At 57.4% G+C, this 22927-nt stretch overlaps 6 protein-coding genes across 6 annotated transcripts; 3 read left to right on the top strand and 3 right to left on the bottom strand.

Moving 5' to 3' along the window:
- Window positions 1-131: 131 nt before the first annotated feature.
- Window positions 132-1065, bottom strand: CONPUDRAFT_85431 (60S ribosomal protein L11). Its single transcript, XM_007776347.1, has 4 exons — window positions 1007-1065; window positions 878-941; window positions 355-812; window positions 132-297 (listed from the first exon to the last, which is right to left on the bottom strand). Exons 1-4 carry the CDS (start codon window positions 1007-1009, stop codon window positions 292-294), a joined length of 531 nt encoding a protein of 176 aa, XP_007774537.1. The 5' UTR covers window positions 1010-1065; the 3' UTR covers window positions 132-291.
- A 770-nt stretch (window positions 1066-1835) lies between these two features.
- Window positions 1836-3070, top strand: CONPUDRAFT_132035 (glycosyltransferase family 2 protein; the record flags this gene model as incomplete). Its single annotated transcript, XM_007776346.1, has 2 exons — window positions 1836-2507; window positions 2596-3070. The coding sequence occupies 2 exons, from the start codon at window positions 1836-1838 to the stop codon at window positions 2947-2949; spliced, it is 1026 nt and encodes a 341-aa protein (XP_007774536.1). The 3' UTR covers window positions 2950-3070.
- A 162-nt stretch (window positions 3071-3232) lies between these two features.
- CONPUDRAFT_169527 (uncharacterized protein) lies at window positions 3233-3747 on the top strand (the record flags this gene model as incomplete). The annotated part of the gene is made up of 1 exon (XM_007776345.1): window positions 3233-3747. A coding segment is annotated over one exon (515 nt), but the record flags the coding sequence as incomplete, so codon positions are not given.
- A 1561-nt stretch (window positions 3748-5308) lies between these two features.
- CONPUDRAFT_147284 (uncharacterized protein) lies at window positions 5309-7230 on the bottom strand (the record flags this gene model as incomplete). Its single annotated transcript, XM_007776344.1, has 4 exons — window positions 5309-5518; window positions 5582-5983; window positions 6043-6375; window positions 6429-7230. 4 exons carry the CDS (start codon window positions 7228-7230, stop codon window positions 5415-5417), a joined length of 1641 nt encoding a protein of 546 aa, XP_007774534.1. The 3' UTR covers window positions 5309-5414.
- A 1624-nt stretch (window positions 7231-8854) lies between these two features.
- Window positions 8855-16442, bottom strand: CONPUDRAFT_112361 (uncharacterized protein; the record flags this gene model as incomplete). The annotated part of the gene is made up of 21 exons (XM_007776343.1): window positions 8855-9053; window positions 9123-9789; window positions 9851-10582; window positions 10667-11088; window positions 11150-11532; window positions 11602-11684; window positions 11753-13011; window positions 13095-13214; window positions 13285-13500; window positions 13581-13669; window positions 13734-13869; window positions 13944-14355; window positions 14427-14593; window positions 14649-14800; window positions 14865-14873; window positions 14948-15022; window positions 15078-15173; window positions 15259-15287; window positions 15512-15811; window positions 15932-16055; window positions 16115-16442. The coding sequence occupies 15 exons, from the start codon at window positions 16440-16442 to the stop codon at window positions 12340-12342; spliced, it is 2925 nt and encodes a 974-aa protein (XP_007774533.1). The 3' UTR covers window positions 8855-9053; window positions 9123-9789; window positions 9851-10582; window positions 10667-11088; window positions 11150-11532; window positions 11602-11684; window positions 11753-12339.
- A 1337-nt stretch (window positions 16443-17779) lies between these two features.
- CONPUDRAFT_85430 (uncharacterized protein) lies at window positions 17780-22907 on the top strand. The gene is made up of 20 exons (XM_007776342.1): window positions 17780-18465; window positions 18546-18647; window positions 18705-18811; window positions 18867-18890; window positions 18944-19015; window positions 19075-19164; window positions 19230-19273; window positions 19332-19393; window positions 19452-19564; window positions 19630-19643; window positions 19696-19722; window positions 19775-19873; window positions 19933-19954; window positions 20011-20050; window positions 20109-20356; window positions 20458-21098; window positions 21159-21311; window positions 21368-22381; window positions 22456-22507; window positions 22593-22907. The coding sequence occupies exons 1-20, from the start codon at window positions 17815-17817 to the stop codon at window positions 22738-22740; spliced, it is 3723 nt and encodes a 1240-aa protein (XP_007774532.1). The 5' UTR covers window positions 17780-17814; the 3' UTR covers window positions 22741-22907.
- Window positions 22908-22927: the final 20 nt, after the last annotated feature.

Here is a 22927-nt window from a genome sequence, read left to right as displayed (position 1 = left end):
GGTCGATATTGTGGCAAGAAAGGCTATTGCGAGGGGTCGGTTTGAGCTGGTTTCTCGAACCGCAGGAACACTATGTGCCGGCCCAGTGCCAGGCACAAACGACGGAAATCACATCACACAAGATATGCGCTTTTTTGGTTTTGCATTTTGGGACGTGCGTAGTTCGTGTGTCGAACGGGCACAGACATGGGTGGTGTAGACATAAGTCACTGCATAGCGTATTGTACGTGCATACGACGACCATGATACATCGCTGAAGTCGAGAAAGCAAGGGGAAAGAGGGTGATGCATCTATTTCTGCATGTCCATATATTAGCCGTCGTCCACCGCAAGCAGTGTAACACAAGAACTCACCAGGATAATACCGTCGAAGCGCTGCTTAAACCAGGACATGGTGTCGTCCTTGTGTACCCGGTGCTGGCAGCCGACGCGAGCCTTGCGCTCCTTCCTCCGTGCGACGCGGGCACCAGGGCGGCCCATGACGACGAAGAAGTCCATGCCGAAGATACCGATGCCGGGGTCGTAGCGGGCACCAAGATCGATGTGCTCCTGAATGCCGAAGCCAAAGTTGCCCGTCTCGGAGAAGTTCCTGCGGCGGAGCTCGTACTCCTTGACCTTAAGGCCGCGCTCGAGGATCTCCTCAGCCTTGGGCCCGCGGATGGTGACGTGGACGGCGATCTTCTCGTTTCTCCGGATGCCGAACGTGCGGACGGTGTAGCGGGCCTTGGAGGTGACGGGCGTCTGGCCGGTGAGCTGCTCGAGCACCTTGGAGGCACGGGTGAGACGATCACCGGACTCGCCGACGGAGATGTCTGTGCAGAGATGCAAGTGAGCTGTTGAGAGGCGTGCAAGGGCGTGATATGGGTTAGGGACGCACTGATGACGAGTTTGTCAATGCGAAGCTCCTTCATGGGGTTCGTGGGGGCGGTTTTTGCTTCGGCCTTGTTTTCCATTCTGTCAGCATGCGCCCCTCCATGTCTCCTGATGCTGACAGTGGTGTGCTTACCATGTCGTCGTCGTTTGGGGTGGTCTTGAGGCTTGCGAGGGACAGTCAGTGCACGCAGCGTACGGCGTGCGGCAGGCGGGTTTGAGGCTGAAACCTTATATTGGTGAGCTGGGCAGCTCTTTCGGCTCCTCCCGGTGACTCCAGATGAAGCGGGGATGACTTGTGGCGGTGCGGAGCCGTGTCAACGCACGTGTCAGATGATGGATGATTGGATGGTGAGATGGTGGGAAAGTGGGCTAAAGCGGTACGTGGCTGAAACTCGCTCACGGCGTCTCCGCACCGCGACGACCGCCAACGCACCTGCTCTTCCTCTCCTTGACACGTCTCTCCTTGCTCACTTTCACTTCTTGGTTTCATTTTCTGCCTTTCCCTAGGAAAAGTTTGCTCACGGATGTCGTGCGAACCGAACTAAGGCTGCCTAGCGACCACCACTTCACAACTCTCCGCATTCCGGGCGTTGGTTCTGTACGGCCATGTACACGATAGACCAACAAACCGTCCTCTATGGCGTCCTCACAGGGGTCGCCATCCTCATTCCATCGGTGCGTCTCCACTCCCCTCGACATACCCACGTAGTTCTACCCAAAGATGAATACCCTCATCCTTGTTCTTCGAGCTCGGGCTCGCTTCCGGGCGATAGCGCCGTGGCGTTGACGACAACAAACTGGCTAAATGCATGTGGAGGTTCCAACCTGCAGCACTGATGGCTCACGCCCGAGGTGAAATCCGTCAGCTGACGCGGACGGACCGCAGGGCGGGACATCCATGTGTTGTTCTCTGACTTCCTTCTTCCTTCGTTTCTCCTAATTTCCTCACCACTTTAACTCACATGTGTACACTGCATAACCAGCTCTACACTGCCCTCGTCCTCCTCACCCCCTCACCCATCCCGACCGCCCCCTCGGAACAGACTTTCCGCTCACGCGACTCCCCCTCAAAATCCCTGCCCCTGCCTACCCTCTCCGACCCCGCAGAGGTCGACCTCACAGTCGTCATCCCCGCATACAATGAGACCGCCCGCCTCCCGTCCATGCTCTCCTCCACGCTTGCGCACCTCCGTTCCCTCCCTGCCAAGAAGCAAAACCGGACGTACGAGCTGCTAATTGTGGACGATGGCTCGTCGGACGACACGGCGAAGCTCTCTCTCCGCCTGGCGGACGAGAACCCGGACGCGAATATCCGCGTCGTGGAGCTCACGCGCAACCGCGGCAAGGGGGGCGCCGTGCGCCACGGTATGCTCCACTCGCGTGGACGCAGGATGCTCATGGTCGATGCGGACGGTGCCTCGAACTTTGAGGATCTCGAGCTGCTTTGGGACGCGATGGACGCGATGGAGCGGGAGCAGGGGCAGCGCGGGGAGCTGAAGGCCAATGGAGATGCGAAAAAGCCGAATGGCAATGCCAACGGCTCAGCCGCGAAGAGGACATCTCCAGACGAGGACGTCGCAGCAGTCGTTGTCGGCAGTCGCGCGCACCTCGTCAAGACCGAAGCCGTCGTCAAGGTGAGCTTCATATCATCTCCCCTCACCCCACTTTTCCTCCTATAGCTCCTATCGGCATCTTGCTAACCATGGTCCCTTAAACACACAGCGCTCCCTCCTGCGCAACATCCTCATGTACGGCCTACACACCCTCCTGCGGCTCGTCAACGTTGGCCACATCCGCGACACCCAGTGCGGCTTCAAGCTCTTCTCGCGGCGCGCCGCCGCGCACATCTTCCCCGCGCAGCACCTAGCCACGTGGATATTCGACGTCGAGCTCCTCTTGCTCGCCAAGCAGCTTGGCATCGCCGTGTGCGAGGTACCTGTTGGCTGGCACGAGGTTGCGGGCAGCAAGTTGAATGTTGTGAGGGACTCGCTGCAGATGCTTAGGGACCTGCTGGTGTTGAGGGGCAATCAGCTGACGGGGCGGTGGAAGGTGCAGCCGATGGAGAGGAAGAGGTAGAGAGGTTGGTTCAGATGGCGAGCGGATGCTTGGTCTGTTACTATGTACAGACTCGGTCGTTTATGTATTGCAGTTAGAGTAATTTGGTTCAATATCTACTGGAATTTGCGAAACTAGGAGTGGAAGGAGTTCACATCAAGGGCACGCCCGTATTTGCGTCCTAAGAATCGTTGCAGCGTGGATGCCTTTATGTTGTTTGGCAACGTATGCGTAACATTCTCTCAGCAACAGTTATTGGGATCCGTCGCCTTTCCACTCTTCTTTCCATCACTGTCCCAAATCACCATGCCCCGCCAGCTACCCCCTCCATCAGCCAGCGCCCTCTCCCGCATGCTATATGTCTCAGACCAACGCACTGCCAAACGGAACTCCACGAAGCCGCAGAAACCCACCGTAGAAGCACTCAAGGAACAAAGCAACACCGTCAAACGCGCCGTCCGCGCGTTCACAGACTATTGCGACGCGTACAGCGTCCCCGCGGACGCGCGGCTGCCCGCGTCGGAGCTTCTTCTAGTCTTGTACGCGTCGGAGGCGCTGCTGGACGCTGCCCTGTCGAACCTAGAGGGTCCGTCCGACCCGCCGGTAGAGCAGGAACAAGGACAAGACGCGAAGAGCCAGATCGCGGCGCTCAGAGCGTGGCACGCGCATAACGGCGCGGTGTGGCGCGGCGGGGAGCAGCCGAAGCTTGTTTTGCGCGGGCTGGACAATATCGTGAACAGGGCGCGCGCCGATGCGCGTCAAAGCAAGGCCCTCACGGGCACACCTGGATCCGGATATCCCGAGCTGAGTGTCATATAGTAGTCTTTCATGCAGTGGTAGGTCAATTTCGAGTACCGTGCGTAACTAATTACGTTGGTAAGGTCAAACTAATGGTACCGATGCGTGACATCATATATGAACTTCAAGCATTATCGATGGATAGAGCGCATAGTAAGCCCGACATGTAACTGTAACTCCTGTTTTGTAATATAATCTGTGATGTAGTATACAATTGGAGCTTTAGCAGCCTCGCCAGAACCAATGTACTTGATGTCGTTGTTTGACTGAGTTAGAAACAAAAGCACAGGGTTGTAATTGTTAAGACAATGTTAAGACGCGGATGCCACCTCTTCAGTAAGATGGAGCCCGTTTATATCTTCATCAAGTGTAGTACATTCGCGTGTAGTACCATCAATCCGCATTCGACACGTCCTATCGCTGCGCTCCTGGTATGACTGTAGATATTTCCAACACCCTTCACCGTGCTCATGCCAATTATCCACAACGGCAAGATCACGAAACTTGGGATTGAAACAGCAACAGCAACGTCATGATTAAAGCTAGCTAAATGTTTATAATCCTTTATAATGAAATGCCTAAATGCATCAAACAATGTTTCAAGTTGGTTTACTTTTAGTACGAGGTATACACCGGCAGGATGTATACTAAGAGGGGACAACTCTAAGTCGCGAAGACGACGAGCATACTGAAAACTGAAACTCTCGCGCAAAAGTGCACTCGAAACAAAGGTAACACCATCACCTGAACAGGTGTCCCACTGGATGAGGAGAGGTAATGGATGAATCATGATAAGCGGCAAGAGGTGTTAGAGACAGGGAGATGGGGAACGAGCATTCAATCATCGTGCTTTAAATGATGAGACCGCGGCAAACAGCCGTATCGAGCCAGGTGCCATGTCATTGATGGTAGCGTATATGCGCGAAAGAAGAAGGGTTCGGCAGCGGATGGGCCCATCGGAGGTTTTACGATCAGGAGATGGAATAATAACCGAGAAACGGGAGCCGGACCGAAGCGGTAAGCGGACCGGGAAGAACGTAGCTTAGGCAAAACTTCTTCGTTATACCTGTATCCCTCCGGATCCAGGAACTCGAGGCAAGATGCGGCGCGCCGGGGTGCGGGCGCCGGTGGCGGTACTCTTCAAGCTCAAGCCAGTGATGCCGCCGCACCGCATGTCAGTGGAGGCGTGTCGATGTATCCGCCGTTCCAGAGACTCGGACGCGGTGCGGCCCCGACGGGTTCTGTAGGTGGGTCCGGTGCTGGCGCCCAGGCGTTCGTGGAGAATGCGTCCTATTCAGGGGGGCCGGTTCGGAAGTCGCGGAAGAAGATGCTGCGAAGATGCGTGTATTAGTCCGCCATCTCAACGGCCTTCTCAGCCATACGGACAGCGAGAGGCAGGGACCGACCCCCGAGGAGCTAGACAGGACGGGCAAGAGATGTGTGAAGAAACTAGTGCTATAGGTCAAGGACACAGCTAGACTAGATATTCAGCCTACGGAGACTGTTTCAAATAAACGTTGATTAACTTAATGCCTACCGTCCAGTCACTCTATTCCAAGAACAAGCGAAGAATCATACGATTGCCCTTTCCACCAAGATTTATTCTGATTAAAGACCAAGCAGGAAAAGCACAAAAGGCAAACGGGCAATGAGACAAGCTATTCAAGGGGACGACTCCTACTTAACGATCAGCCTCCCTTGGCTCCGAGGGCTGAATTATACTCCGCGCATCTCTTCTCGTGTTGTCGTCTCTGTTCGGCCATAGCCTTTTTGCGGAATGCTTTTTCATCGCCTTATCACAGGAACATGTTAGTCTGATGTCCTGACAGCAGCGAGAATGAGAAATAAAACGCACACATCCCAAAGATCGGTCTCGTATCATCGTCAGAGTCGTACACATCGGCGCTCTGCGAAGACCTCGATGGCCGGCCGAACTGGGCCCAGCCCTCGTTGATCTTACGAAGGAGGTGCGGGCGGATGTGGTTTTCGATTTCGGTGTCCAGCTCCGGCACTCGGAGATGTGGAAATGCCCATGGAGCGGCTGAAGGAGTCTGGTTGCGGCTGCCAGCATGTGGGTCTGAGTCAGCGCTGCCCGTGATGATTTGCGTCTTCGTCGCTTTGCGGTAGGCCTCGAAGTATATGTCGCAGAATGCGCATGGAGCCTGTTTCGAGACGCCAATGTACGCGATCGCCGCACGGCCGTGGGTGGCGGCGAGGAGCTTGCACGCACCGTGGACCGGCGCTGGCTTTTCGACAACTGGGATCTAACGCGTTGAAGAAGGTCGGACTGTATCGAGGAGGTTTTATGAGACGTACCGAGTGTTTCGTCTTTATACTCGAGGTTGAGAGTGTCCGCGAGCATTTTGACGAGCCCACCAACCGTCCGCTGTCCTGACGCTTCAATCTTGCATTTGGTGCATCTTAGCACGTCTTCCACTCGCTGGTGGTCAACTACGAGCTTGAGGCAAGGTATTGTATTTTCCACTGCTTTGACAACTGGGCGGTCGACCAGCAGCGTTCCCAATAATGTGTTCGATGCCGCAACATTTGCTATGCGGATATAGTGCCGGTGGATCGCAGTAAGCTTGGTCAACCACCTGAGAAAATCTGGAGGTTTCTTTATGTTTGCCTGCTGTGATTCTAGGCGGACTATAGGTATACGTAGAAATTGTTAGTTCGAAATGTTTATGACAGTCACTCACGGCGGGTATAGCGATTCCAGTTTTTCATAAATTTGGTATTTCCTTCGAATTTCTGTCGGAATATTTCCAAACAGAGGACCATCCCGCGGACGCTCCTGACGTCGTTGTCGGTGGGCGCTTGTGTCTGGATTATCCGAGCCAGAACGCTCAAGGCCGGTACCACCTCTGAGATCAACTCTCGTTCCTCGTCCGTCGATGCTTGGAGCTTTGCCAGGGGTGGACGCTGATCGGGGGCAACTCGGTCCATGGCATTTGGATCGCACACGTCGTTGGCGGTGTCAGTGGCGAAGACATGCTGCGAGTCTTTCGTAGCACGCCGCCGCAGCTTCTTCCACGAGTGTCGGAGGATGGATACCTCCAGGTCGACAAGGGACCGTTCGAATGCGTTTAAATTTGGCGCATCGCCGTCTATCCACTCTGGAAATCGCGGAGAGAGGCGGCTTTTTGGAAAGAGTGGCTCAGCTTGTTTACGGATGAGGATGAGACGGTCCAAGACGCTCTGGAGATGGTCGATTACGGTCTGGCTCGCTGTCCCGTTCTCTGAGACGAGGATCTCAAGCCCAGCTCGGTTTGTGGAAGAACCACCGGGGAGTAGAGCCGCTGTGGCGACGACGTGGTGTTTCTCCTCGCAGACAGCAATGTAGGCGAGGCTATCCAAGATGTCGGCCTGGGCGCGCTTTTGTGCGCAATCGCGTTCGGGCCTTTGGCGCTTTTCTGTGTTATTGGCCACGTCAAGAGCATGCGCGACAAATGCTAAGAAGTTGGTGTCCGGCAGAGGATTCAAGTTGCTTTGGCTCGTCATCGCGAACTAGATGAAAGGAAATTTAGATGAGCGTTTGACTCGGACGCGTATCTGGCGGGTAACGCGCCGTGTGACGTAGTGCCATATTACTTGTGACAAACATGTGACAGTCCCAGGCAGTGCTATGATCGGGAATCGGAAGTGATTGTGGTCAGCTTCCCAGTGACTGTGGCCAGCTGCGGTGTGCTTATGCTCCTCCTCCCCATATCCTCCACTCGCCCACCCATCTAAGTCATATCCTTGCATGCCCGGTGTACTCGCCTTGCCACCATCGTCGCCTCTAGGACCCTACGGATCCCCCAACCAGCCAAACACCCCACACCACCCACGCACCAACCAGACGTCATCAGACGCAGCTATGCTCAATGGTGTCGCGTCGGCAGCAGACAATCTGAACATCTCCGAGATCAAGGAGAGGGCAAAGGAGACAGCACAGAAGAACGCCCGCGGTGTATCTGCCCTTAGTCTCATTCGCTCCGCCCGCACCCAATCACAGCGCGCTCAATCATGCGAACTCAACGACGACCTCAAGGGCGCTCTCAGCGCGTACACCATGGCCGGGTGTCTGGCACAGATCTTTATGGATCACGCAGAGTTTAACGCGGAGAGACAGCCGGGGAAGAAGGGAGTGCTGTTCAAGGAGTTCTTGGACTTTCAGCAGGTCAGCTGCTATTTGTGTCTCCGCCGGCGCCCAGTACTCACGAACGCGAACACTCCAGCACGATGGAAGCAACCTTAAGCAACGCGTGGATACCCTCGAGACGAAGCTCGCAGAGATGGAGAAGTCGGCGCCTAGGTGCATTTAATCTCTCCACCTTATCCTCACCAGACTTCGCTTACGCTTTGAACAGCACCAGCACCGGCGTTCCCCTCGACGACTCAGCCAAGAACATGGGCACATCCATCGCAGATCGTGTCAAGTCCTTGAACCAAGCAGGTCTTTCCCTCGGATCCACGAAACGCTTCTCAAGGGAGACCCAGCCATTGTCCCCGACCCTCCGTTCCCCCACCAGCCCACCCCATGCCCCACTACCATCTCTCTCGCCCGTACCCCAGCCTGCGCCCCAGATCAGCAGTCTCATGAACAGCCTCATGTCGCCGCCCACAGCGTCGACTGCGTTTACACCCACAACCACAATCGCACCTACCCCATCACCCCACGCCGTCGTTCCGCCATCACAGCTCGGCCCGCCGTCCCCAACGTCAGATTCATCATCTCCCAGGAACCTAGGACTTAGCCTATCCGAGTTCTCGCAGGCGTTCCCCTCCATCGACGAGCTCGACGAGGGCATGTCCAACCTGCATCTCCCATCCGCTCCGCAGGCGCAGGCAACCGGTGGGAGCGCGTCCAGTAGCGGACGATACTCGAACGGATCAAACGATATCACCAAGCTGGACGGTTTCCCGCCAAACGCTCTCAAGTCCTTCCCCGTCGTGTCCATCGACCCTGGCCCGCGTCCATCGAGCACCCCTGTCACGCCCATCACGAACTCGTTCATCAGCCGGCCCGCCTCGCCCTCCCGCTCGCCTGTGATAACGAACAAGCCATCACTTGGTGGAGGCGGTTTTTCTTCGTCGCCGCTTGTGCCTTCGAAGGCCACGAATGGTGTTAGCGGCGCGTACCCGCAAGCACCGTCATCAAGCGACAAGCCGACGATACCCGTGTCCAACTCGATCCAGCCGCGGATGCTGCACGATTTCATGAACCGGCCGGGGATGAAGGTGCTCCTGGTGGATATCCGGTCGCGGGACGCGTTCGAGCGGGAGCATATACGCGGGGACGCGGTTGTGTGCATCGAGTCGACGGTGCTGGCGCGCGCGAAGTGAGTTCCTCGTCTCACTCTTTTTCGGCTGTATGACTCGTCACATGCTAATTAATGTATTGTGCGCAGTGTATCCGGCGTGATGCTCGAAGACTCGCTCACGGTCGCTCCGCGCACCGAGTGGGCGCTCTTCACGAACCGGGAGAAGTTTGATGTGGTGGTGGTGTACGACGACGCGTCGGAGACGTACGACGGCGCGTCTGGTCCGATTTCGTCGTTCGCGCGGGCGGTGTATGAGAAGGAGTTTAGGAAGATCTTGAAGCACACGCCGATGCTGCTTATTGGCGGGCTGCGCGCGTGGAAGAGGGAGGTCGGGGAGGACGAGGTTGTGTATGGCGCTGGGTCGTCCTCCGCCGCGTCCTCGCCGTCGATGGCGCCGTCGTCGAATGGTTTGGTGGTGGATGGGGGTGCGAGTGCGAGTGCGAGTGCGAAGAGGATGAGCAGGCCGCTGCCGTCGCCGCTTGGGCCGTCGTTGTCGGGCTCGGGGTCGTCGATGCCAGCTACGCCCTCCATGCCGGTGACGTCGCCGCCACCGACTATGACTGGATTCTTTAAGGCTCCGCCAGAGGTCAACGGGGCGGGTCCTGTGTCCATTTCGGGTGAGAAGAAGGTGTCACCAGATCCAGAGGAGCGGAGGCGGCTGCCAGAGGCGCCTCTGAACGGCCCTGTCTCTGTGGGGCGTCGGCCACCCCAGGCTCGGTCCAGTATATCGTATGGGTATAATGGTCTCGAAAACGTGAGCTCCCATTCGATGCTTCCTCGCCCGTGTTCACTGCTGACTTGCCGCCGACTGGTAGGGCTCCTCTGCCCCTGCAAGCATACCCTCCCCACACCTCAATGGCGTCACTTCTCCCATCCAGTACCCCTCCTTCCCCGCACGCGCGCTCAGCCCACAAACTACCGGAACAGGTGCATCATCCCCTCAATCGTCATTCTCCGCCGTAGGCCTCGGCGGACTCTCGATGCCCCCGCAGGCGTCCATCAGCTCATCGACGCTCTCGAGAAGACGAAGCGAGTACATCGACGCGCAGGGGACCGGCTCGGGTTCCGCCGCCGCCGCCTCTGGTGGATACGCGTTGCCGCAGCGCGTGTCGATCGACTACCCGACGCTGTCGTCGCAGCACATTCTACGCCCGCCGCCACCCGTCGCGTCGCCGTCGAGCGAGCGGCGCGAGCTGCGGCACTCGGTGCAGAGCATCGCGTCGACGTCGGCCGCGAATGCGGGAGGGATGGTGATCCCGAGGCCGCCGACGATCCAGTCGGACTATCCCGTGACGTACTGGTCGGATATGCAGCCTGCGTCTGCGGGCCTGAAGAACCTGGGGAACACGTGCTATATGAACTCGACGCTGCAGTGTCTGGCGGCGACGGTGCCGTTTGCGCGGTTCTTCACGGACGGAAGGTGGAAGAGCGCGGTGAACATGCTTAATCCGATGGGGACGAAGGGCGAGCTGACGCGGGCGTTTGCGGGGTTCGTGTATGAGATGTCGCATTCGGAGCTGCCGTATTTGAATCCTGGTGTTTTCCGGGTACGTTCTGTCTTCCCATTCCCCCGCTGCGGCGGATGGAGTTTGAGTGGCATGTACTGACAGCTCGTGATGTTCGTGTTGCAGAAATCCATATGCGCGCACGCGCCGCAGTTTGGCGGCTCGGACCAGCACGACTCGCAGGAGTTCCTCTCCTTCCTGCTCGACGGGCTGCACGAGGACCTGAACCGGATCCTGCACAAGCCCGCGATGTCGGAGCCGACGCCCGAGCGCGAGGCCGAGCTCGAGCGGCTGCCGCAGCAGATCGCGGGGGAGCAGGAGTGGACGATCTACCGGATACGCAACGACAGCGTGATCGTGGACTTTTTCCAGGGCCAGTTCCGGAATAGGATGGAGTGCATGACGTGCCACAAGACGTCGACGACGTATAACTCGTTTATGTATCTCTCGCTGCCGATTCCGAACCCGAGCCGGACGGCGAAGGTGAGCTTGTATGCGTGTTTGGACGCGTTCGTGAGGGAGGAGGTGTTGGAGAAGTCGGAGGCTTGGTATGTCACTCTCTTTTTGGGCGAACGCGGATGCTGATTGATGTATTTGATGCGACGACAGGCACTGCCCGAACTGCAAAACCCTGCGCAAGGCCACGAAGCTCCTCTCGCTCTCCCGCCTCCCGCCCATCCTCCTCATCCACCTCAAGCGCTTCTCGTTCAAGGGTCCGTTCTCGGACAAGATCGAGAACGTCGTCGATTTCCCGCTCAAGGGGCTCGACCTGACGAACTACATGCCGCCGCCGCTCCCGCCGGGCGTGCACAAGCCCGCGCTGCCGTCGTCGTCGTCTGGCGCCGGGGGCGGCCTGATCAATGGATATCCGCAGCTTGGGGGCTCGGGATCGCCCGGCCCGTCGCTGGACGACCCGCGCACGCAGATGCCGCCGTACCGGTATGATCTGTACGGCGTGACGAATCATTTTGGGAATCTGAGCAATGGGCACTGTAAGTTTCTTTCGGGTGTTTGCGGTGCTGATAAGGAGTAATGTTGTGTTGACTGGTCTTTCGTTTCAGATACCGCGTTCATTGCTTCGCGAGGAGGCTGGGCGTACTGCGATGACAGTAGTGTGCGGCCGACGGATGCTAAAGAGGTTGTGGTACGTGTTTTCTTGTTGTTCGTTTGAATTTGTGAGCGCGTGTAAGCTGAATGCAATGTCGCTTGCAGGGCCGTCCGGCATACGTGTTGTACTACAAGCGGGTCAAAACCTAGAGCCACTACTACTACTATACCTTAGCTAGCTAGCTAGTAACGCTGGCATTGGTGGCATGGACCCTCTTATACTAAGTATCTATTTAACAGTTGTGCTTATTTGGAATCTCTGTTTGTTTGTTCGTCTCCTTGTTACCCCCATTGTCTTGTCAGAAATCAAGTTCTTTATTTTGCTCTTTTGTCTTTTTTGCTGAACCAATCTCAATCAACTCTACGTATACGTCGACGTGATATATCCATCATTACTACCCGCTCGTCGCTGTCTCTTCCTGTTTTGGTTTTGTAAACCATCGTCTCGCCCTGAAGCCTAGTGCATCTCCACCCTCCATCTCCATCTCACAATCTCTATGTACGAAGCGCTACTATCCAACAACCGCCCCCGGAACCTCTCCGCACGTCGGAGGGTCCAAACTAATGATTACGTAGCCAAACGAGGTAGCCTATGTTTTGTGCGCATAGCGATATACATCCATAATTGAGAAGGGGAATTAGGGGTCTAGAGCCTGGTCAAAATGACAAACGAACGAACGAGCGAGCGTCCGTCAGAATATGGTGCTGATGGCGGTCTTGCGCTCGTTCGTAAAGCACCGGTGGCACGTCCAGCTCGGGGACACAGCCGCGACCGGCATCGCAGAGAAGCCGTTTCCGTTTGCGTTGCCGTTGCTGTTTCCGTCGCCATTGCTCATGTGCACGTCGTCGCCGTTCTCCTCCTTGCCGTAGTAGTGGAAGAACGGGGAGTACTCCGTGCTGCACTTGCTGCACACGGGGTCCGTCGGCGTCTGCGGCTGCGCGGGCGAGGACGACGCGCTCCTCGACGGCGCCTCGTCGTCGTCGTCGTCGTCCACGTCAATCGCAGTGACCGGCCTGTCTCCGCCGGCGACCATCGCGGCGTGCCCAGATCCAGAGCCAGATCCGTGGTCAGAGTAAGAGGCGAGGAGCACCGCGTCCATCCTGCGCGCCTTGCGGAGGAGACCGTGCGCCTGCGCGACGGGCGCCTGCTTGTACGTGCGGCAGTACACCTGCAGCGCTGTCTCGCCCGAGCCGGCCTCGTCGACGTCGCACAGCTCGAAGATGGGGTTCGGCGGGTGCGGGTGCGGGTGCGGGTGCTGCCGCCGCGCGGAGGTGTCGCTGTGGTGGTCGCGGCAGTACACGACGGGCGCCATGATGCCCGAGACGCCGCGGAAGTTGACGAAGGTGCCGTCGCGCCGGCGGACCTAGAGGTGCATGCATGGATTGGAAGGAAAGATGGGAGTCAGCAATGCGAGAAAGGCGGAGGGGAGTGTCTGCGCATACGCACCTGTTGAACCTCAAAGCCGAATTTGTGCCCGTACGTCCATGCACATGACGCGTGGTACTCCGCCGCGCAGTCTGCACAGCGGATAGTCGCGCCGCTGACCTCGTAGCATAACGAACAGCGCTGCCAGAGCGTAGGAAACCGCGACGAAAATGGTCAAACGTGCTCGATAAATCAACGCCTAAAGACTCACAGACTGCCAGCGATGCTGTGGCATAGTGCTGATGCCCTCGACGAACCGGAGCCTCGACACGTCAGTGAACGTTACCTCCGGCGCGAACACCGAGCACAGGACGTGTGCCCACCCTTGCCCTTCGGTGGGCTTCGCAGCGCGGAGGTAGGAGTCCGCGGACTGCAGGTCTTGCTTCTTCATCGTCTTTCCTCGGGGACACAAGACACAGGCTCCGCTCTGGAATTAAGGGAAAGACGGGGAGGTATAGGCGTTAGAATGGATCTAGAAGTCGCGTGAAGAGGGAAGAGAAAACTCACGAAAGAAGCCTCGAGCGTCTCCTCGTTCTGACACATATCGCACGTCCACGACTCTACGTTATTGTCATCCAGAACGGCGCCGCAGCATCCTGATTGGGATTTGATTATTGAGTTGAGCCGACCGCGTACAAAATAGGGGATAAACATTCTTACCCGCATGAGCCCGGAATTGACATCTCTGGCACTTGATGACCTTTCCCACCGGGCCATTGTGACGGCACGCCATGCAGCGCATCTGCGGTGTTGTAGATGGCGGCGGTGAAGAAATCGACGTTGCCGTGGAAGTCTTCTACACAGCCATGTCAACCATTCGCATCCCATCATCCTCAACCGAAAAGTATGCGAGAGCAATAAGAGACTCACCCTCAGCCGCTTCGACGTCGGCCCATTCAACATCGCACCCTCGCGCTTATCGCCGCCGTTCTTCGGCGGCTTACCCACCACGCTCACCACGCTGCCGGCGACCACCGCAGTCTCCTCCCTCACCGGGCGCACGTTGATGTCCGCGTACTTGCGCCAGTTGGTGCCGCACGCGTCGCACAGCACGTCCGTCACGAGCCCCTTGGGCGCCTTCCACCACACGGGCGAGTCGCGCGTGCGGCACGCGCCGCAGCTGTAGCTGGTGCGCCCGTTGCCGTGCACGATCGAGCCCTCGTCGTCGTCGGCTACGATGCCGGGCCGTCTGCCCACGGGGTTCACTGCGGGCTCCTTGTCCGCGTCTTTGGTGAGGAGGCTGCGCGCTTTGCGGCGCGCGTTTTCTTCCTTGAGCTTGGAGCTGTCCGACGAGAAATGGAGATGAAGGTGTTCAGGCACGGCAGCGAAATAAAGAAGCGAACGGGACCGTACTTTTTCCACTGTCCATAGAAGCGAACGACCTCTGGCATAGGGCGCGTCGCAACCTCTTCACAGACGGCGCGGAGCTCGGCGCCATGGGCCATGATGCCATCCTCAAACGCGGCGACCTCGTCCGGTGACCACGGTCTGTCTGTGTACCGCGTTTCACCCCTCTTCCACTGCAAGAAGCAAAAAATTTGCAAAAGAGATAACAGACGATGCATGCGTATATACCTTCTCCTGGCGGGTGTTGCTGCTCATGTCGACGGTGAACCCCCCGCGGCCAGCCAGCCACGCTTGGGAAAAGCGGCGCACAGCCTCGGTGAGCCAGTCCACGCTGTGCAGAAGCTCTTGCTTCCGCGTCAGGGTCTTCATCCTTTCGTCGACTGGTTCATGGTCATAAGCAATTTTTCAACAGGACAGGAAAATATGTTGCAGAGAAAAACATACCCTCGTCAGCTGTGCAAGAAATGGAGAAAAATAATGCAAGAATTAATGACAATCTAGGCGAGCGAAGATCTAAAAATACCGACCTTCTTCTTTGGACATGGAGTGCACTGCACTAAGGACCTCGATCGTCTCATCCCCGCCGCGCTCTTCTGTGGGTACTACATGAGCAATGTATCAGAAAACATATAACAACGCGATTAATAACGTGCGTACCAGGGATGGAGATGCCCTCCGTGCTTCCCGGGATGACGGCCTGGTACTTCGGGCCCACCCGAGTTGCCGTTCGCGGAAAGATGAGATCGTCAGGGTCTGACGCAAGAGAACACGACAACAGACTCCATGTGAGACTCCGCGGTGCCAGCCATCCAAAAGAGAAGAGAGCCCCCGCACGCACCTAGTGTGTCCTCCGCGACCGTGTACTGCCTGCAGACGATTGCACGCCCACCCCATCCGCACGTCCGTCCCGTCGTGCACCAGCATATGTACGTACACACGTAAAATGAAATGAAGCCCATGCAGACGGGATGCGTTGCCAAGACGCCGAGGAAGCAAGTTCAGACGTCAGAAACCGCGGTCATAAGAGAAAACCAGGTGGAGGAGCAGGGATGAGATGGAGGTGGAGGAGACAGAAAGGCGGAGCTACGCACCCAAAGTAGCGGAACGGCCACATCTTGAAGTGCTTGACCTCGCTCGCCTCCTCCTTCTCGGCGAGACTCCGGTCCTTGCGCGGGCGCCCCCTGCCCCGCGGCGCCGGCGCGTTCGTCTTGGGCTTCGTCTGCGCCGGCGCGGGGTGCCGCACGTCGTGGCTGTCGACCTCCTCCGCGTGCCGCTTCGAGCACGGCGCGCACGTCCAGCCGTACCCGCGCGATGGCTTCGCGAGCAGCGGGGGCTGCACGCAGCCCATGTGGAAGTACTTCTTGCACCGATCGCACTGCACCGTCTCGGGCCTGCGCGTTCACGTGGGGTGTGCGACGGGGCGAGTGGTCAGTTAGTCGGTTCTCGGTGAGGAACAGTAGGCCGATAAAATCCGAAAAATAAGAGAGGGAGGGGAGGGAGGGGAGGCTTACGTGGGGCACCAGGTGTTGCACGTACCGCAGAGGCGAGGAAGGTCTGTCAGGTCAGGAACGGCCTCTTTCTCGGCCACGACGAACTCGTAGCGCGAGTTGAGCGTGTCTCTGACGATGTCGGGTACTACAGAGACGGTTTACTACACTAAGCAATAAAAATCCCTAAACGAGACATTGCCCTACCGTTTCGGATGTCCTTGGCCTGGATGACCTCGAACTCTTTGTTAATGTACGGGTCAAACAGCCGATTGAAGTAAAACCGGTCGGGGCGTTTCTTCCAGCCCGCGAGATCGGTGATTTTGTCGCGGTGAACGACAAAACACCGCGAGCGCAGCTGGCTGATATCGCAGACCTCGGAGTAAATAGCGGCTAGGAGCAGGCGCGGGTCCTGCACGGGACGATCGCTGACGTCGCTCGGACGGTAATACCACGCGAGGCGCGCGCGGGTGTACGTCTCCTTCGCCTTGCCCTTATTCGCGGCGTGGGCGCCCTCGGGCGGGAGGAACTCCATGATGCGGCCGACGGAGTAAGGGGTGCCGTCGCGAACGGACCAGGTCGGGGAGCAATAAACATGGTCTTTGCATACCACGACTCAGGGGTCAACGCGGGGCAGAATGAGGACAGAAAGGGATTTTTACCGTTGACTTTGACCTTGTCGCCGTTCTTGAGGGTTATCTGGACAGCCATTCAGGGCCGGCGGCACGTCTGAAACTGAAAAAAATAATCGTCAGACGCGTAAACCCGAAAGATGCCTGACAAGTCAGTGCGCTCTGAAAAAATGGGGTACCTGTGAGGGGGAGTGAGAGGATGCGAAGGGAATAAAGGTATGCGCGCTATGGCAGGTGAAGGTAACAAGGTGGAGAAGGCGCGACACGAGAAAGGCTCTTGATCGTGTTTGGCGAGAGAAAATCAAACTCCGCTCGCGCGGCAACAGAAATGCAGGAGGCTCGTTCGCTTTCCCTCAAGCACAATTCAGTTGTCTCAGCCACGCGCTTGTTTACGGATGGACTCCTCCTTCCTCGATGCCCTCTCAGAACATTCGACGATTTTCGAGTTTAAGCGCCCACAGGTTCTTATTTGCTTCGTGATTCAGAAAGGTGAGGTGGCCTCATTATTCATTCGGGGGCAAGTTACAGTGCCGGGTGGTACTAAGTGGGGACCGTTCTGGCAACCTCAGGCGGGTTGTGGACACGGAATGGCCACGGAAGGTCAAAACGATTTCGGAGATGCGGTTGTATGCCGAAACAGCCGTGCCATCGAAAACGTGGATGCACTACTAGCCGATGCCACGCGGTCGGTGCGTGGGTTTACCTCTCCTCGTGCTTGCCGTTCTACACACACAAACCTTCACATAAGCTCAGAACGAGCAAAGCATAGTCAGACAAACGGTGCTGATATCTTAAAAGATGAGGCTGTTCCGGCGTAATGGCTGCTGCGAAAAGAGCCGTTGTGGCTAGGCTGGGAAGGGCAAAGCGCCCTTTGGTGGGAAAGTGTGGGGGTCATCCAGACGTTTTTGGCGGGGAAGATAGAAGTTCAGAACGAGAGCAAGGGTCGTCAGAAAACGTCGGAACGTGCCGATGATGATCAGCTTGACAGATGACTTGACAATCCCCTTCTCGACGTCGCTCTCTTCTGTTAATAAAGCGTTGTTTTGTCTGTTCACTGACTTTATGCGGGTGATTATACTCCCGTGCCTGGCCGTTGGTCTAGAGTGGAAGGTTGCATGGCGTCAGGCCTGGGCTCGTATCTGATCACCATCCTCTTCACACAAATAATACACTCGGCCACATCACCAACTACAGTCATGCTAGCTTATTGCAGCCCTTCCTCCCACTCTTCCACGCCAACCTCCATGTTGTCCTGTTAGCGCCCGCCCTCTTTCCATGGTCCATTTACCCAGGCTCACCGACTCCCAGCCCCCCACAGCTGCTCCCCTAAGCGTAGACGATGAAATACCCTCCACCCCCTCCGAGGTAGCGGAGGAGCTGCTCGCTCTCCCAGCACCCGTCCTCGCCGCGGGCACACTCTACGGCTCGGGGAGCAGATCCAACAAGAAGCGCATCAGGACCGCGCGCATCGACGGCCTCAAGGTCCACTGGGCCCGCTTCATCAAGCGCGTCGGCACAGAGTCGCCCTCGGACTCGTCCGCCATCGTCGAGAGCAGCCTCGGCAGCAGCCAGCGCCAGCACAAGCCCGTGACGGACGAGGAGGAGGAGGACGACGGCGGCGAGGTCGACGAGATCGTCGTGGATCGCGACTGGACGGAGGACATGAAGAGCTCCTTTGGGCCCTCGGAGCAGGCGCTGCGGGACAGGTCGGGCGACAGCCGGGGAGCGTACGGGGGCGGCGGGACGACCACGAGCGGCGGCGGCCACGAGAGCACGGCGCTGCTCGAGGACGGGCGGCTGTTTCAGAAGCTGTTGATTATTATTCGGTGGGAGGTGCTGCCTGCCATCGAGAAGTTTTTCCTCGTGCGCTTCCACGACCTCAAGACGGAGAAGCGGTATCGAAGGGAAAACTGGTTCATCAAAAAAGTGCGTAGTGCATACATTCGCTTCGTGACCCCCCGAATGCGTTCCTGAGGCTGATACGATGACGTCGTGGTCTTGCTCAGTCCCTCGCCCTCTGGTCAGCTGCTTTCTACATTGTAAATTGGATCATCGGCGCTACAACAATTGTCTCTCCGGAACTGTTCGATAAAATATGGGTATACGGTGTACGTTAACCTATTATATGCATATATGCTTGGCCCTGACTTGTATGCTGTGAGCAGATCACACCAGTCTTGACATTTCCTCTCGTTTTGTATGTGATGTACGACTTCCCCCGGGATCGAGTCGTAGCATACCAAGTCGCACTAGGATTAGCCACATGGTGCTGGTAGGTCCATTCGCAAACACATTCTTGCTACAGCTTACCGCCATCCCACTGTCAGGGCCATATACGCGTTCATAAACATGTGGGTTACGCTGTACACGTCTTGGACCACGTAGCTGACCAGGCGCGCTGCAGGTACCTTACCGGCTTCACCAGCAACGCACATATATATCCGCTCGGGGGGAAAACATTCTTGAATACATTTTTGTACGCTATTTTGGACATGTCCACGCATGTGCTCCGCATGCTGACGGCGTGTGCTATAGCTATACCTCGGCTCCTCAAACGATCGCTTTATTTGGTCTTGGAATGAACAGGATCACGGCGCTCATCTGTGTGACTTCGTTTTTCGTGTTGTACGTCCCGCTCCGCTTTTGTGCTCATTTCAATCGTCTGTCTGACGTGCTTGATGTAATGACAGTGCTTGTGGAATGATCCTCCCTTTTGAGCCTATCTGGATACGCAGTAGGTCTTGATATTCTTGGAAAGGGAATTGGCTAACGCGCGTGCACAAAAAAAACAGATCTTCTGACATTCTTGATTTACCACATATTTTTGCTTTTTGTGCATTACATGAACGAGAGCGTGAGTGTCATATTTATCTTGTTCGTGCGCACTTTGCTAATTGCGACATGCGCTGTAGTCCGAACGACGACTGTTTATCCTGCGCGAGCAGCTCAAAAACCAGTTCAAGGCGACGCAGAAGGCGCAGATTAACGAGAGGAAGGAGGCTGATTCCAAACGGCGGTTGACTTCGTGAGTTCTCTCTCAGACGCCAGACTTGTTGCTTCGGTGCAGTGCTAATAAGCTATACTCTACAGCTATGTGTTCCATGATAAGTGACGTTCCGTCCACCCGCTGTTTTATGTATCTGACGCCCTTTGTACAGGTCCGAGTGCCTCTCAACACAGCGCGTGAGTCCCACGTTTATAGAGGACACATGGTTATGGCTGACGGTGTGTGCAGTGCTGGCTGTGCAGAACATGGAGGCGTCGGGCGCGGTGATGAAGACGCAGGAGATCGAGTTTATGGCGCTCGAGGGGAGCCTGGTGATGATGTCGAAAGGTGAGCGGTGCCTTTTCGCGTGATAGAAACGCTCTAAAGCTGATTGGGGATCTGTGTAGTTCTCAACGATATGCTTGATTTGTGCGTGCCTGAGGCGTTGATTGGGGGTGGAATGCGCGCTCATGGTGTGTTTGCAGTAACCGGATGGACAGTGGGCGGTTCGAAATTCTCTCCAAGGTACGCTCCGACCCTACTGTCATTCCGTAGTACGCGAATGACAAACGAGGCCTCCCAGCCATACACATTCCACGCGGTCCTCCGCTCCCTGTTCGTCCCCCTGCGCATGGCGACCGACGCGCGGCAGCTCAAGCTCGTCACGCGCCTCGACCCGACGATCGACCAGGTCGCGTGGCGCGCGGCGTACGAGGCCGCGGGCGAGGACCCGGACGCGGTCGACGGGCTGCTTGCTGCCGAGGGCGAGAGGGACGGGGTCGTGCTGGGCGATGCGATTCGGCTGAGGCAGATTATTAATAATCTTGCTAGGTGGGTTTCTCTCCCCCTTTGGGCTGCGACCGCGTTGTTTTCTTGTTTTTGTTTTCGGTGGTCGATTGAGATGATGCTGATGTTGTTTGGGATGTGGATAGTAATGCGTGCAAGTTCACACGCGCGGGAGGTCAGATCTCTGTTACGACGCGGCTCGTGTTCCCCGCGCACCCGCAGCCCGAGCCGGCGGCGCCGCGCCCGGAGATGCCCCTGTCCGCGCCTCCCGGACTCGATGACGACGTCGACGTCGACGGTGGCGGTGGTGGTGGTGGAGGCGAGGGAGGTGACGGCGAGGTGGTCCAGGAAGCGTTGTTCACGCCGGCCGAGGAGCGCGACGAGCCGTTCACGACTGCGCTCGAGGTGCGCGAACGCGAACGGGCGCGCGAGCAGGAGCGCGAGGCGCTGGCGGAGCTGGCGCGCACGAAGATGCAGGAGAGTAGGGGCGGCGGCGGCGGCGGGCAGGGGGATGCGGTGATGGTGAGGCGGAGGTCGATGACGAGGTCGAAGTCGAAGTCGTCGACGAGCGGTGCGATTCATGGGCGCGGTGCGCCTGCGCCACCGCATGGTGGGCCCAGCGGAACGGCGGTACACGAGGGTTTGGGGGACCAGGAGGGGGAGAAGCAGGCGACGGAGGCGTCGAGCAGCGGGCGGCGGCAGGTTAAGCGGGTCGTGGTGCGCATCGAGGTGAGCGATACGGGCACGGGGATTCCGCCGAGGGAGATGGCGCGTGGGAAGCTGTTTTGTGCGTTTTCTCGGTTATGCGCGCGAGTGACTTTTGTTGACGCGAGGTGTGGTTTGACAGCTGCGTTCAACCAGACGGAGCAGGGGCGTCAGCAGGGCGGTAAGGGCACCGGGCTTGGTCTTGCGCTTGTGAGGCAGATTGTGAAGCTTAGTGGTGGACGACTGGGCGTGCGGTCGAAGGTGGGGCAGGGGTCGACGTTCTGGGTTGAGCTTCGTGCGTTCTCTCCTCTCCATTTTAGTGTTGTTGGCGGGGGCTGACGGGGACTGTAGCACTTGGCGTCGGAGCGAGAGTTGTCGATCCTCCCGACTCGCAAGATACTACCCTTGTCGATCACGGGCACGATGCTCAGGTTCGGGATGACCATGGTAGCACAAACGCTAACGGCGGCGGAGCTGTGAACCCGTCCGTGATGAAGACGCTCATGGACCAAGGCGGGCTCGTCGAGCTCAAGCTCCCGAGCAGTGCGCGTAATAGCCTGGAGCCGAATGTGCTCACGCGGGGGATCGGCGAGCTGTCTTCGGGCACGCCGTGTCCTGTCTTGCCGGGTGCTGGCTCTGGCTCTGGTCCTGGTGATCTGGCGCCTCCGCCACCGATGCTGGGTCGGACGTCGTCGGAGGGGGCTTCTTCCTCGTCGTCATCTGGGACGTCGCCTACCTTGGTGTCCTCCATGTGGTCCACGCCCTCCGCAGCGGAATCGCCTACTAGGAGATCACAGGACAAGGATGCTCCGGCTCGCTCCAGTCCAGAGTTCTATGCGACCAAGATCGATGCCTTTCCCAAGTCATTCTCCAGTGCCTTGCCCAAGACCTTCGAGCTCGCGAAAACCGCACCCACGCGTGCGACTGTAGCAAGGCGCAAAGGACCGTCGGTGGTGTTCGATCCGCCGCTGGTCGTGCTCGTGGTGGACGACGATAAGCTGACGCGGACGATCATGTCGCGGACGCTGGCGCGGCTTGGGTGTACGGTGTCTACGGCGGAGAACGGCGAGGTCGCGCTGGAGATGGTCGTTGGGAAGTGGGTGGTGGACAGGATGAAGGAGCGGGACCAACTGACGTTCGACGTTTTGGCTGGGAGAAGGGGGAGATCTGTGGCAGCTCCGGAATCGGGATCGTCACCTGGGTCAGGGTCTGGTGGCGCGGAGGAAGCGTTTATGACGCCTCTTGCAGCGCCTGTGCAGTACGATGTTATCTTTTTGGATAACCAGATGCCTGTTATGTCTGGGATCGAGGCTGTGTCGAGGCTGCGGGAGATGGGTAGGGACGATTTTGTTGTTGGTGTGACTGGTGAGTGCTTCTTTTATGGTTGTGCGTCAGTGGGTCTGGAATGTGGGTGCTGACGTAGAGGGTGTTTTTTATAGGTAATGCGCTCATTGACGATCAACGGCAGTACCTCGAGGCAGGGGTGGACCAGTGAGCATTTGTTTTTTTTGTTCTTGTTTTGGAGCCTCGGGGCTCGGAACGGACGATGGGCTGATTGATCCACGTGTTTCACTAGTGTCCTGACGAAGCCTGTGTTCGAGCCTGGTCTGGTCAAGATGTTGACGACTGCAGACGAGCGGAGGCGGAAGATACCAGCGTTATCGGGATCCAATGAGGGTGGGGCGATACCAGCGGTCAGTAAAGAGGTGATATCCGAGGGATAAAGTGATCCGGCCACGAGGGAAGGTGGGAAGGCTTGAAGGTTTCGAGGAGATAATTGACAATGTGGTTTTCTTTGGTGCATATTGTAGCTATTCGTCTTTTATTACGGGCCATACATACGCGGGCATTCGTTTGCATTGTACTTTATATACATACACGAAGATGAGCATTAAAAACAAGAAGGTTGTG

Source organism: Coniophora puteana (genome assembly GCF_000271625.1).
Source record: "Coniophora puteana RWD-64-598 SS2 unplaced genomic scaffold CONPUscaffold_17, whole genome shotgun sequence".
Lineage (NCBI taxonomy): Eukaryota > Fungi > Basidiomycota > Agaricomycetes > Boletales > Coniophoraceae > Coniophora > Coniophora puteana.
This window is presented reverse-complemented; position numbering and strand designations above follow the sequence as displayed.

What these genes read in the sequence shown, in the direction of transcription:
- CONPUDRAFT_85431 (XM_007776347.1), bottom strand. An exon ending in CATTGACAAACTCGTCATCA is followed by an intron (nt 813 to 877) that starts GTGCGTCCCTAA and finishes ATCTCTGCACAG; the next exon opens with ACATCTCCGTCGGCGAGTCC.
- CONPUDRAFT_85430 (XM_007776342.1), top strand. Translation starts at nt 17,815, where the DNA reads ATGGTCCATTTACCCAGGCTCACCGACTCCCAGCCCCCCACAGCTGCT. An exon ending in ATTATTAATAATCTTGCTAG is followed by an intron (nt 20,357 to 20,457) that starts GTGGGTTTCTCT and finishes GGATGTGGATAG; the next exon opens with TAATGCGTGCAAGTTCACAC. An exon ending in GACGTTCTGGGTTGAGCTTC is followed by an intron (nt 21,312 to 21,367) that starts GTGCGTTCTCTC and finishes CGGGGACTGTAG; the next exon opens with CACTTGGCGTCGGAGCGAGA.